General features: G+C 58.0%; 2 protein-coding genes across 2 annotated transcripts; both read left to right on the forward strand.

The window, feature by feature from the left end:
- Positions 1-247: 247 nt before the first annotated feature.
- Positions 248-4,856, forward strand: ANKRD39 (ankyrin repeat domain 39). Its single transcript, XM_065891596.1, has 4 exons — positions 248-347; positions 1,401-1,504; positions 1,841-2,044; positions 4,713-4,856. Exons 1-4 carry the CDS (start codon positions 248-250, stop codon positions 4,854-4,856), a joined length of 552 nt encoding a protein of 183 aa, XP_065747668.1.
- A 2,925-nt stretch (positions 4,857-7,781) lies between these two features.
- On the forward strand, positions 7,782-13,085 carry ANKRD23 (ankyrin repeat domain 23). Its single transcript, XM_065891623.1, is given in 17 exon segments — positions 7,782-8,142; positions 9,124-9,213; positions 9,297-9,329; positions 9,408-9,456; positions 9,458-9,497; positions 9,605-9,610; positions 9,699-9,827; positions 10,975-11,062; positions 11,065-11,096; positions 11,344-11,442; positions 11,532-11,636; positions 11,728-11,752; positions 11,755-11,819; positions 11,962-12,048; positions 12,093-12,193; positions 12,377-12,438; positions 12,922-13,085. Coding segments are annotated over 17 exon segments (1,536 nt in total).
- Positions 13,086-13,321: the final 236 nt, after the last annotated feature.

Raw genomic sequence — 13,321 nt, forward strand, 5'->3', positions numbered from 1 at the left:
CGGGCGCGGCCAGGCACCCACCGCCCCCAGGTCCAACCCCACCGCCGCGATTGGCTCCCGGGCTCAGACCCAGAAGCTTGATTGGTCGGCCCCGTGGCTCGTGCGGACGCCGAGTGGTCAGGCCGGGCGGGTGGGCAGCGCTGCGCCCGCCCCGCCCACCCCGCTCGCCGAGGCCGCGCCGGCGCCCGTGCCCGTGACCTTACCCGCGGCCGCGCCCGCCGGCGGGTGGGAGGGCGCGTAGGGCGACATGGCGGTGCCGCGGCCCTGCGCCGAAGGCCCTTGCTGCTCCCGGCCCAGCGCGGCTCCCGGCGTGCAGCAGACGCTGGACGAGATGGACTTCGAGAGAGGTGAGGCGGGTGCGCGGCCCTACCGGCCCGGCGCCTTCCGGCGTCCCCAGGCCCCCAGGGCAAAGGAGGTGGCCGAAAACCGGGGCCCCGAGGGGGAGGCAGCCTGGGGACCTAGTCGGAGCGTTGGTGGGCGGTGGGCTCACCGCTCCCGCGTAGTGAGAGCCCGCCAGGGACCCGGCGGGAGCTCGGCATTAGAAACACCGGCTCACGTGCAGGTCGGGAAACAGGCTTTGGTTTCAGGAACTTTCCCCAGTGGTGCGGCTGGGCCCGGCTCCTCACCTGGTGCGACCCTGGGACACCCAGCCCTGCTCCCGGGTCTGCTCCTGGGCAGCAGAGCCTGCAGCCAGGGTATTGCACCCACCCCGAGGGCATGGAGCTTCAGACCAGGGGGGCTGCGTGTGGGCACTGCAGGCGTGAGATACGGCAGAGATGGCCTCGAGGCAGGCGATGTCATCCCTACCTGTGGGCTCAGCGGGGTAACTCTTTTGCCCCAGACCATCCTTGCTGCTGCACTCGCCACCCGCGGCTTTGTGCACAGAGCCTGGCTCTGTCTGGTTTCTCACCGTGCGCACGGCCGACTTTGCTCCAGACGCTGCTCGCTCAGGCGTTCCAGCCAAAGCCCCCTGAGTTGTGGGACGGTTCTGAGGACTCTCGGGATTCCACAGATGGGGTGACTGTTAACAACTTTGGCTGTGGTTTTCACTTTGCGCTGGCACCTGGCAATGTCCTGTTCTTCCTTTTGACTGTGACTGTATATTCAAATATCTTAAACAGTACTTTATCCAGCACTGGTGTGTTTGCAGTGGGAAGAAGGGTGACTGTGTCTGCCCAGTCTCCTGTCCTGGTTAGACAAGCCCCTTGTCTGTCTTGCTCCCAGCGATGTCGCCAGCACCCAGCACAGTCCTTGACACAGAGGAGGTGCTCGTGTTAATATTTGTTGAACCCATGAATTTCCATTCTATAGATGAGAAAACAAGAGGTCAGGAGGTAAAGGGAGCGCTGGAAGCCCCCAGTCATTCAGTGTTATTCAGTGCTCAGGTTGTCCTTCTGCAGGAATCTGGTCTGCAGCCCTGAACGGGGACCTGGGCCGAGTGAAGGATTTAATTCAGAAGGCAGCGGACCCCAGCCAGCCCGACTCCGCCGGCTACACGGCTCTGGTGAGCTGGGGATGAGCCTCACCCGGTTCCTGCCCTCTGGGGGTGGGGAGGGGATGATGTTTGCATTTTCTCTTCTCCCACCCTTCCTCCTCTCCCATCAGGGTTTCTGTTTAAGCATCACGTGAACCTAGTTTTTTTTAATTAGCATAAGTGCTTTGCATTAGTTATTTAACTTCGTTCTCATAAGGATTCTGCGAGGTAGGAGTGGTTATTATCCCCAGTTTACAGTGGCGGCAACTGAAGCTAGGAATGAAGGCTCACCCTGGTCACCCAGGTGCCGGAGGGGGCACCCCCCGCCGGGGTTCTGCCCCCTGACCCCGGCTCTGTTCCCCACAGCACTATGCCAGCCGCAACGGGCACTATGCCGTGTGCCAGTTCCTGCTGGAGAGCGGGGCCAAGTGTGATGCCCAGACCCACGGGGGAGCCACCGCTCTGCACCGGGCCAGCTACTGTGGGCACACGGACATCGCCCGGCTCCTGCTGTCGCACGGCTCCAATCCCAGGCTGGTGGACGACGACGGCATGACCAGTCTGCACAAGGTGGGTCCCCTCTTGGAAGTTTCACAGGTTGCAAGAACTTATCTTCTCTCATTAGAAAAGTTATAATATGGGACTTCCCTGGCCGTCCAGTGGTTAGGACTCCGCGCTTTCACTGCTGTGGGCCCAGGTTCAATCGCTGGTCAGGGAACTAAGATCCCGCAAGGCATGGCCAAAAATAAAAAAGTAAAAGTTATAATGCGTTCACTGTAGAAAACATGGGGAAAACAGAAAAGCATAAAGTAGAAAATTGAAATCGTTTGTAACCTCAGTGCTCACCTCTGGTCACTTTAGGATTAACGTATAATTTTCCAGCATGTCTCCTGCACACATAAATTAGAACTAAACGTATGGCGTCATTTTTTTTTCTTCCCCTTAATGATGTGTCCTCAGTGCTTTTCCACGGAGTTTTCTGAAACTTGCACCCACTCTTGCCTATCCCTCTAGTCTGCTTTCCACACTGTGATCGGAGTGATCATTTAATTAAATGTTTTCTGACTAGAAACACCTACCCGCTGTGAACGGTTTGAGGAGTACAGAATGTCTACCGTGGACACAAGTTTCCCTCCCCGCCCCGCCTCCCCCCGACCCCTGGTCCCTTAGTCTTCCCTTCCCTCCCTTAAGGCATCTGCTTTTACCGATTTCTTGTGCATCTTTGAGATGCAGTTGATGCATACTTACGGCCTATGTGTGCAAACCTGTTCCTCCCTTAGCCCCACTGATTTTCTCCCAGAGTGATGGTTTAAAAAGCACTTCTGGGGCTTCCCTGGTGGCGCAGTGGTTGAGAGTCCACCTGCCGATGCAGGGGACTCGGGTTCGTGCCCTGGTCCGGGAAGATCCCACATGCCGCGGAGCGGCTGGGCCCGTGAGCCATGGCCGCTGAGCCTGCGCGTCCGGAGCCTGTGCTCTGCGGCGGGAGAGGCCACAACGGTGAGAGGCCCGCGTACCGCAAAAAAAAAAAAAAAAAAAAAAAAAAAAAAGCACTTCTGACCAAGCCATGCCTTCGAGTCCTTCGGAGGCTTGCTTTTACCAAGTCCTTACGCTGCTGTACAGGCCCTCTGGGGTCAGCCCCTGCCTACCTGCCAGCTTGCCCTTGCCCCGCCGGTCGTCTTCAGTTTCTTGAACCTGCTTCTCTATCACTTGCAGGCCGTAGACCACATCTCTTGCCATCCGGATGCCTCACGTCACCCTTTTCCCTCTGACTAGCGTCTGTCCTTCCTTGTGGATTGAAGCTTCTACATCACGCCCTCAGAGAGCCTTCCCGTTTCCTCAGAGGAGGACAGCTCTCGCCCCTGGATGCCCGGAAGCACTCTGCTTCACTTCTGACTCTTCTCCCCCTTGAGATTCCCTGTGTGAGCTCCGTCTCACTGGAGGCAGCCGGGATCGGCCCTGTTTCCTGCCGTGGCCTCAGCACCGAGCTCAGGTGCTGAGTGAGCAGCTGGGGGGTGGTTTCATCTTGAGACCCTTGCTGGTCGGAAAGGCAGGTTGCTCGTTCCTCAGTGGTCTGAACTGGTGTTGGCTTGAGTGTTTCACTGCCACGGCTCACGTGATGGGTGTTGATAGGCAGGACACTGCCACGGATGGACCTAGCTGGTGTCACCCGGACTTGCGGCATTCTCGAGAAATTGAGGGAACGCATGTGTGTGAGGAATGTGAATCGTCCCTTCCTTCCAGCTTGCTTGCCTCCCTCCCTTGCTTCCTTCTGCAAACATTGGCACTTTCTTTTGGCAGAAATTATTTGGAATTCATCTTACGACTGCTCACAACACGCTATTGCCTGAGTTGAAGCAGTAGAATTGGGAATCCCAGGTCTGTACTCATCAAGATAATATTTATGCCGAATAAAGATTTAGATTCAAATTTGAGATGGTGTTTGGTACTAACATTAACTTTGATACCTTTCGGGAGCCCCCGTAGCCCTTTAATTTGTCTCTTGGGAGGAGTAGGGAATATAGTGATACAACATAGCTATTGAGAGTTCGGACTTCGAGGTCAGACAGACCTGGCTTAGAATTCCCCATGCTGCCGCATTAGCTCTTTGACCTTGGGCGAGTTACTCAACTTTTATGAGCCTCAGTTTTTTCGTCTGTAAAGTGGAAATAATGATACTTCCTACCTCTGATGGTTATTATAAAAGTTAAGTAAGATAATCTATGTAAATCACTTAACACTTCTCTTTTGGAGGATGTAGGTTAGAAATTGACATCCAGATTGGGATCGTTGATCTCCGAGGGGACGAGGAGAAAGCTGGGTACTGGGCCTGTTTCTCTCCGCTCATCTGAAAGTTCCCAGAGGGCAGGGGCCGTGTCTGATGTGTCTTGTGCCCACGGCACCCAGCACCCTATAGACAATCTGAATGTTTGTAAAGAGCTTAGAGATCCAAGGTTCTGTCCTTGTTCTTAATGTGCAGGCCTCGGCAAAGAAGCATGGCCACTGAGCAAAGGACACAAGGAAGAAAAGCTGAAGCTGACTGCCCAAGTGGCACCAGGGTGCCCCGCCACCCTGCAGCACGTCACTGCAGTTTGGCAGGGGTTAGGGGAAACCGGCTCTGACGGCCAGCGCCTCCATTTCCACGAGACCTTTTCTCGGACTAAAAGGGCCCCAGAAGTGGAGCAAGAAAGAACAGGGCCCAGTGGGGTACGGCTTTTGATCCGGGCCTCTCTCCCCACAGGCCGCCGAGAAGGGTCACGTGGACGTTTGCTCCCTCCTCTTGCAACACAGCCCAGCCCTGAAGGCCGTCCGGGACCGGAAGGCACGACTCGCCTGTGACCTGCTGCCCTGCAACAGCGACCTGCGGGACCTGCTGGCCAGCTGAGTCTCCCCGCTCCTGTCACGGGCTGCGTGTGGGGTACACGGACTAGCCCTCCAAGCCCCCGCCTCGGTCAGCGCCCGAGCCGCAGGGTGGGATCCTGAGGCTGGAGGACCCCGGAAGAGCCCCATTCTGGCCACTGGGGAAGCAAGGGTGGCGATTTGGTGGGGCTGCCAGTACTCCAGCCTGGACAAGTGACCGTATTCTAAATTAGTTCATGTGGAAACATCTCTCCGTTTGGAAAAAATAAAGTTATATCCTTACCTCATCCCACGCACAAAAATAAATTTCGAGCAAAGACCCAAATCTGAAGATACAAAAGTATGTAAGCATGAGAAGAAACTGGAATATGTGACAAATGAACAGCTGCTTTCTAGCCGAGTGACCTTAGTACAAGTCACTTTACCCATCTGTCCGGCGTCCTCATTTTTTTTTTTGCCTCGTGGCACGCAGGATCTTAACTCCCCTGACCAGGGATCAAACCCGCGCTCCCTGCAGTGGAAGCGCGGTCTTAACCACTGGACCGCCAGGGAAGTCCCCTGCGTCCTCATCTCTAAGGTGGGAGTGACTACAGTGGGGCTGCCTCGGAGTCCACACGGGGGTGAGACGAGTGAATATCTGGGGAGTGCTGGGGAGGGCGCCCGGCACCGTGCGGGCAGTGTATGGGATCTCCCACCTCCCCAGAACCTGCCCAGCACTTGCGTTTATACTAATTTCATTCATTTCAACCGTCTGATAGACTACACGGTGCTGCTGTTTGGTTGCATCGCTAATTGCTGGTGAGGTTGAACGCCTGTCTTCTGTGACCTTCCTGTCCGTACCCTTTGTCCATCTAAAATTGTTCTCTTTTTTGATTCATAGGAGTTATTTCTGTATGCTGGATATTGATCCTTTGTTATGTATAGATGTACATAATTATATATATCTTTTTTCTTTTCTCTTTGATGCTGTTCCTTGTTTTAACTGTGTTTGTTTTTATCTGTTCGTGGAAATTGGTTACCGCCGGTGTGGACGGCAGTTTGGCGGTATCTATTAACATTTAAGTGAACGGGGCCAATACATTGATTTCTCTGTAGGTCCCTAGAGAAATATTCATCTGTGTGCACAAAGATGTGTGCTTTTGGGTTTTTTTTTTTTTTTTTTGCCTCACTGAGCGGTTTGCGGGATCTTAGTTCCCCGACCAAGGATCGAACCCACGCCCCCTGCAGTGGAAGCGCTGAGTCCTAACCACTGGACCGCCAGGGAAGTCCCCAAAGATGTTTATTTACAGAGGCATTTTCAAAAATTTGGATTGGAGCATGGGGTGTAACGTAAAAAAAAACAATTGCAGAGATAACCTAGGTGTTTGCAGCAGGGGGACGGTGAGGTTCCGGCACTTTGAGCACAGCGTATGCTAATGTGGAAAGAGTGCTGAGTCGTGATTACGTAAAGTATGTAGAAACATGTAGGTGCGTACACACAACACACAGGAGGAACGTGAGGAAGCTGTGTGTTAAACTGTACCCATGGCTTCCCCGGGCTCCACGGCAAGAGTACTTAACCAAGGGTGTCCTGAGCTTCATTTGCTATGTTTGGAGTTTTTACCAGGAGTAAATTTTTTCTTTGATAAGTTATACCAGTATTAAGTTAATACCAATTACTTTCATGTGAATACCAGTAAGTCTTCTGCTGAGAATTTCTGATGCAGCCTGTCGGTGCCCCCGCCCTCGGACGTTGGAGGAGAGGAGTCTCTGTGTGGCAGGCAGTGGAGTCCAGAGCTGAAGTCCTGCCTGTTCTCATTCGATTTCCCCTCACTCTCCTCCAGGTAACCGTTTCCCTCCTCAGGACCACCGGCAAGAATCACCTTTGACAGAAACACCCTGGAGCATAAGGATGGAGTTTCTCTCGAAAGCTCGGGGCTCAGGCTTCCCTGGTGGCTCAGTGGTTGGGGTCCACCTGCCGATGCAGGGGACGTGGGTTCGTGCCCCGGTCCGGGAGGGTCCCGCGTGCTGTGGAGCGGCTGGGGCCTTGAGCCATGGCCGCTGGGCTTGGAAGCAGTCACCAAGAAACCAGCTGTGGTGGGGCCTTGGGCTGCCCTGGATCCACGGTTCTCCCTCCCGCTGGCTCGTCCTGGTCATCTCTGCTCATGGTGCTCCGAGTCTTACTCACTAGGAAATCTGATAGCTAGTGAGTAAGACTCCAGAATCGGAGTGACACGAGCAATCAGATTTCCCTTAGAAGGTCAAGGCAGAATTCAAGGCACAGCTGGGTGGAAGTCGTGCTTGGTGTCTTAGGGAGAATTAGGAAGTTTGGCTTTGGTAGCTGCAGACTGATTGCTTTGCAACTGGATTAATGGTTAACGTTCGTACTTGGACCTGCAGCGGATCTGAACCTCACCTTCCTGGTGAAGGGCGTCTCCGTGCCCAGGTCCACCACCAGGTCCCTGGTGGGGGACGTGCGTGTTGGCCGTGGGAGGCTCTTCAAGAGGCATGAGGGGCTGATGACGGGCTGGGCCTGGCTTCTGATGGTGGCCTAGCTTAATCGTCGACCTTGACCGTCACAGTGGTGAGGGAGCAGGGTGGGTGTCTGGGGAAGGAAACCACCACCAAGAGCAGCCCAGGCAGCCTCTGGCCGGGAGTTGGGAAATCCCTTGATCTCCTCCTGTAGCAGCCAGGAAGCGTCTTGAGGCAGAGGTCGGCCACTTGTGCCTGTGCTTTAGAGGTCCTCTTTAGGAGTCTTTTTGCCGGGGCAGTTGGGCCGGGTCTCCCAGGGTCTCAGGCAGCCAGACCTACAGCAACGTGGCGGCTCACTTTTTCTCCAGGGCATCTGCACTTAGGAGAATGGGAGCCATTTCCCCCGGAACCTGGGCTGGTGGCCCAGCGCCCAGGATGTGTGTTTATTGGTTGAATCACTTCTGAGTAGGTGTGTGGTGGCGGGGCGGGGGGGCGGGGGATGGCACAGGTGCAGGATGCAGGGTGTCTGAGGATGCAACTGATGCAGCTCAAAACAGCTCGCTCTCCCACGCCCGCAGTGGGCTGTGTGCTCACACCGGTACTTTGGTGGGTGTTACGGAGCCACGGAGTTGCCTGGCCGGGGCCCGAGCCGCTGCCCTGCCCCCCCGGCCCCCGACAGCTCTCCTATAAAAGGGCTGAGCTGCTCGGCTCTTCTCACCGGGGGCGTGACGAGCAGGGGGAGGCCACGGACTTCGTCAGCATCCAGCAGTTGGTGAGGACATGCAGCAGAGGCCCGGGCAGTGGTCTGGGCACCCCCAGACCGTCTCAGCAGAACGCAGAGGCCGGGCAGCTCCTTTCTGGTGCCTGAGGAGGTTTTAGGAGTAGAAACCTGTAGTACTTTTCCGGCCTGTCTGCCTAGTTCTCGTGTGAGGTGGTGAGGGGCCAAGGAGCAAGAGAGAGACACGGTGAGAAAGGCGTCTGGCGATGGTAGATGAGAAAATCCTTGAATGTAGTGGGTTTTGCCCTGGACTGTGATGGCCAAAGAGGAACGGGAAGCGGCAGGTTACCCCGGAAGACACAAGTGTGGCTGGGTGCCGGCTGAGCTCAGTTGCGTTGCTGGTCTTTGCTGGGGCAATGGTCTGGAGGGTCTGGCTGCCTTGGCTGGGGACAAGGAGGAGGGCGCTCGAGTTCCCTGGGCAGCGAGAAAAGCAGGCACACCAGTGACACTCTGGGACGTCTGTTGTGGGGGATGGGGCGTGGAGGGTAGCGAGGCCCGGGGCGTCACTTTGCCCCACAAGCCCCACTGGCCGCAGCCCAGGACAGCCGCTGCTGGGAGGTGGGTTGCAGGGCCCAGGAAGTGTTAGGCTGCCTGATTTTGCTTTAGAAGGGAATGGAATGTAGTTCTACGTGGCTGGAAGCCCTGGGCTCTGCCGTCGTATCATTCCAGCCTTTTCTCTCCCCTCAACGTGCTTATTCCTCGGGGCTCCCCAGCCGCTGAATCACGGGGCTGGGGGCCAGGGGAGGAAGAAAAGAATGGACCATTGTTTGGTGGGTTCTGCCCTAAGCACAGCACCGGTAGTCATCTCATTTTTATAGCTCCAAGAGGTAAGTGCTAGTTTTACCCCATTTTATTATGAAGAAACATAGCTTCATGAAGAGCCAAAATTTGAACGTAGGAATTCAGAATTTTATCCGGGAGGCACCTCCTCTGTCCCCCGGGCTTGGGGTCAGGTGGCAGTGTAGTGTGATCGGGTAGGAATGTTAAGGACAACAACCCACGAGGGAGGCCCTGAGCTCACCTGGACGCAGCCCAGCAGCATAAATAGATGTGGCGTCCGCAGGGTTCCTGCTGACAGGACAGAGTGAGCAGCAGCCAGCCCCCGGGCCTCGGGCGCTGCTGCAGGTGGTGAGAGCCAGCGACAAGCACGGGGGTCAGGGAGCCGGCGGGGCTCGCTCTGCCATGGAGCTTTGAGAGGGGTCAGGCCAGCTCTCAGATCCACATCCAGATCGCTAGTCTCTGTACGTCAGCTCCTGGCAGGACTCCCCTGTCTGGCACAGTTGTTTTCTAAGGGCTCCTCCTAATTTTTCTGATTCTTTGTCTGTTCCTATAGGTAACTGGAGAGAGTCGAAAGGAAAGAATTGGGACGTGGACACGGAATGTCTGATCCTGGAGGCCGAGGCCCGGGAGAGGCAGGAACTGGACGAGGAGAGGAGAGTGAGTGGCGGGGGGCAGGGGGCACGGGCAGGTGGAGCAGGGGGGCCACGAGCCCGGGGCTTGGGGTCTGACAGGCTGGGCGCGGCGCTTCTCCTGCGGCTGGGAAGACGAGGGTTAGAACCACCAAGAGCTGCCCCAGGGTTGCCGTGGCCAGCAGCCAGTGGCTGGCGTGGTCCTGTTTCTGCCCGCTTTCTGCCCCAGCATGAAAGATTCAGCAGTCCCAGAGCTAACTTGGAGAGCCTGGCTGACCTGGAAACGTTGGTTCGAAGAAGGAGAGAAAAGCGACTGAAATGCAGAGTCCCCGCCAGGGCACCCGAGCCTGAGGTCAAGGTGAGCAGGAAGGCGGGTGCGTGGGAGTGTCACACCAGGGCTGGAGTGCCTGAGCAGGAGCCCCGCCCCCCCCCCCCCCCCCCCCCCGTCCCTGTGGGAGGCCTGGGGAGGAGTGACACTGCCGCCGCTGCACAGCCCGCACCAGGGGGCCCTCCGCCCCCAGCGTTGTTTTCCACGGCTGCTGCTGGAACCAAGTACCCCAAACTGAGGGCTTAAACAACAGCTATTTATGGTCGTCTCAGAGGCTGGAAGTCCAAGATCAAGGCGTCGGCAGGCAGGGTTGACTTCTTCTGAGGCTCTGGGGGTGGATCCGTCCACACCTCTCCCCAGCTTCTGGGGTTGGTGGTGTTCCTTGGCTTGTGGCCTCGTCGCCCCGATCTCTGCCTCTGAGCTCATGTGGCCTTCTCCCTGCCTGCATGCCTGTGTCCAAAGGTCTATCCCTTCTCAATAAGGACACCACTCGTATTGTACCGGGGCCCACCCTACTCCAGTATGACGGCATCTTAACCGATTACAGCTACAATGACCCCATTTCCAAATAAGGTCACGTTCTGAGGTACTGGGGTGAGGACTACAACAATATGAACCTGTGCAGGGGAGCGGAACACAAGTCAATCCGTAACCCCGCCCCATACCTGCAGTCAGAATCTTCTGGGGGCAAGTTTTTTTGTTGTTGTTTTATAATTAATGTATTTTTCGCTGCGTTAGGTCTTCATTGCTGCGTGCAGGCTTTCTTTAGTTGCGGCGAGCGGGGGCTACTCTTCATTGCCGTGCGCGGGCTTCTCATTGCGGTGGCTTCTCTTGTTGCGGAGCACGGGCTCTAGGCGCACGGGCTTCAGTAGTTGTGGCACGTGGCCTCTAGAACGCAGGCTCAGTAGTTGTGGCACACAGGCTTAGGTGCTCCACGGCATGTGGGATCTTACCGGACCAGGGCTCGAACCCGTGTCCCCTGCATTGGCAGGCGGGTTCTTAACCACTGCGCCATCAGGGAAGTCCTGGGGGCAAGCGTTTAAATCTATTGTTTGTATAAGCCCACAGTGCGCTGGTCCTCCGCCAGCTATTTGGAACCCCTTGGCTAGACTGGTGAGGCTGTGTCCCGGAGGCCTAGTGTGGGGAGTGAGTTGATCTCGTCCTTGAACTTATCCAGCTGCAGCCCCTGGCCCAGCTGGAGCCCGTGGACCTGGATGCATTCCTGCAGGCAGCTGCTGAGAACCAGGAGGCCCTGACTGACAAGTACCTGACAGAGGGGACCCCAGTGCCCATGACAAGGTAGCGAGGGTGGGTGCAGCATGCGGCCTTCAGCGTGGTCCAGTCAGAGCCTAGGAAACTGCAGGGCTTTTCTGTTTTATGGGGCATGGGTCCCATGATGCCTCCTGAGTCTGGAGGGAGAGGCCCTTCACACGACGGGGGAGTAAGCAGCTCTGTTCAGGGCACCAGCTCTGGGAATGGGGTTGCGGGTGGGACCTCCAGGGGTGGCTGCGCTCCCTGCAGCTAACTCCCGTCCGCAGCACCCCAGCTCCACCGCATGGCCTGGCACTGGGCCTGTCCGAAGGGTCACAGCCAGCTCGTGAACAAGCTGCTGGAGGCGGGTGCCACCGTGGACGCTCGGGACTTGGTGAGAACCAGGGAAGGGCCATCCCCATGGCAGACCCCCCGCCTGGCATCTCTGCAGGTCAGCGTTACTTTGGTGCTTTTGTTTTGCAGCCCGACGGGACCCCTGTGTTCTGGGCCTGCCGTGGAGGGCACCTGGACATCCTCAAACAGCTGCTTAACTGGGGCGCCCGGGTCAATGCCCGGGACCAGGGGAGGGCACAGGCTGCGGGGCGGCCCGATGCTCTTCCTGGGGTTGGGACACGGCCTTGCCAGCTTGGAATGACACTGAGCCTCACCGCTCCCTTAGATCTGGGGCACGGCCCTGCACATGGCCCCGCACACCGTGACTGCCTGCAGCACCTCCTCGCCTGCGGGGCCTGCGCTGACACACAGGACAAGGTAGGCGTCTGGTTGTCCCGGGCTGGGGCGGCTCCGCCCCTGGGGGCCACGACTAAGGCAGCCTGAGCTCAGCGACAGTAGCTGCTGACCTGACCCTCCCGGGGAAGCGAAGGTGAGGAGGACACCGCCCCCACCTCGACAGGAAGGGGACACGGCTCTACACGAGGCGGTGCAGCCCGGCCACTGCAGAGCCCTGAAGGTGCTGCTGCTCTCCGGGGCCGGGCTGGACGTGAGAATGCAGTGAGCGCAAGCGGGGTGGGCAGCTCCGGGGAGGAGAGTCCCCAGGCTTCAGTGACCCCAGTGTAGCTGCCCCAGGACTGGCAGTGGGGCATCTGGGAAGCACTGCAGGCCCACGTGGGGCACCCCCATACCCGGTGCCGACAACAGCCGATCCTCAGGGCCACTCGCAGCCACCATTCCATCCTGTCATCTCCGCCCCCGTGCCACTCACGTGTCTCACCCGCTTGGTCCTCCCTTGGTCACGACTCCCCACTCAGGGCTGGTTCCGTGCCTCCAGGCAGCCCTGTCAGACCAGCCTCCCCGGCTTCCTGTCCCAGGCTGAGCCGGCCCCCGCCGGGGCGCGAGCTGGGGGCTGACGCAGAGGACCTGGGGGTGGCAGGTGCATGCAGGAAACAAAGTGGGTCCAGACGAGGGGCAGCGGAGGAGCATGGGGGCCCAGGACGGAGCAGCACAGGAACAGCCTTGAGCTCCCTGGGGCCGGTGCCAGGGCTCCTCGGTGCCCACTGGTCCCCGGTCCAGGAGGCGGCTAGGCTCTGCCCTCCACCAGGGCCCTCCTGCCACCAGGTGGTGACTCGATGCATGGCCAGCAGCAGATGCCCTTGGGTGCAGGTTTCTCCAGGGACCTCCGTGCCTGGCCGTCTGGAGGGGGCTGCTGGACGGCTTTGAGCACCCCTGCACAGAAGGCCAGCCCCAGCCTGCTTGCCTCAGAAGCTCCAAGGCCGACGAGCTGGAGCTAATGTTTTAGGGAAACCTTGTGCCCTCTGTCGAAGGCTTCAGACAGGCCTGCCCGCTGCCCTCTGGTTGGCCATCTGGTGGCTCCCCTTGTAGGGGGACGCACCTGGGTGCTGGGGATTGCTTGCAGCCCACTCAGCTTTTGGCGTGGTGGCCTGTAACCCTGCTCTGCCTCCGGCGCTGACGTCACCCCGGCCCTGGTACCAGAGTGCGCGCTCTCACCTGGCCCCTGCAGCCGCGGCCGTGCTGCTTCACCCTAACGAACACTCGGAGGCAGGACGTGGAGGGCTCTGAGCTCAGCTGCTCCTTTCCCTCCTCCGCCGACTGGCGGTGGCCCGAGGCCCCACCTCCAGACACTCCCCTAAAGCTTCCCCCCAACACTGTCCTTTCCCGGTCACGCTGCATTGGTGCAGACCTGTCTGCTGTACTGCTGGCGAGCAGGGTCCTTACACGCCAGAAGGTGCATCTGAGAACAGCTCTGCCCTAAACTGAGGACCACAGGCAGAGGGCTGGGCTCCAGGATGAAGGTC

This window comes from Phocoena phocoena, chromosome 14, assembly GCF_963924675.1.
Source record: "Phocoena phocoena chromosome 14, mPhoPho1.1, whole genome shotgun sequence".
NCBI lineage: Eukaryota > Metazoa > Chordata > Mammalia > Artiodactyla > Phocoenidae > Phocoena > Phocoena phocoena.

Bases quoted from the DNA above. Each gene is read 5' to 3' on its own strand.
- ANKRD39 (XM_065891596.1), top strand. From the start codon at position 248: ATGGCGGTGCCGCGGCCCTGCGCCGAAGGCCCTTGCTGCTCCCGGCCC. The intron at 348-1,400 runs GTGAGGCGGGTG...GTCCTTCTGCAG, and splicing joins CGAGATGGACTTCGAGAGAG to GAATCTGGTCTGCAGCCCTG. The intron at 1,505-1,840 runs GTGAGCTGGGGA...TGTTCCCCACAG, and splicing joins CCGCCGGCTACACGGCTCTG to CACTATGCCAGCCGCAACGG.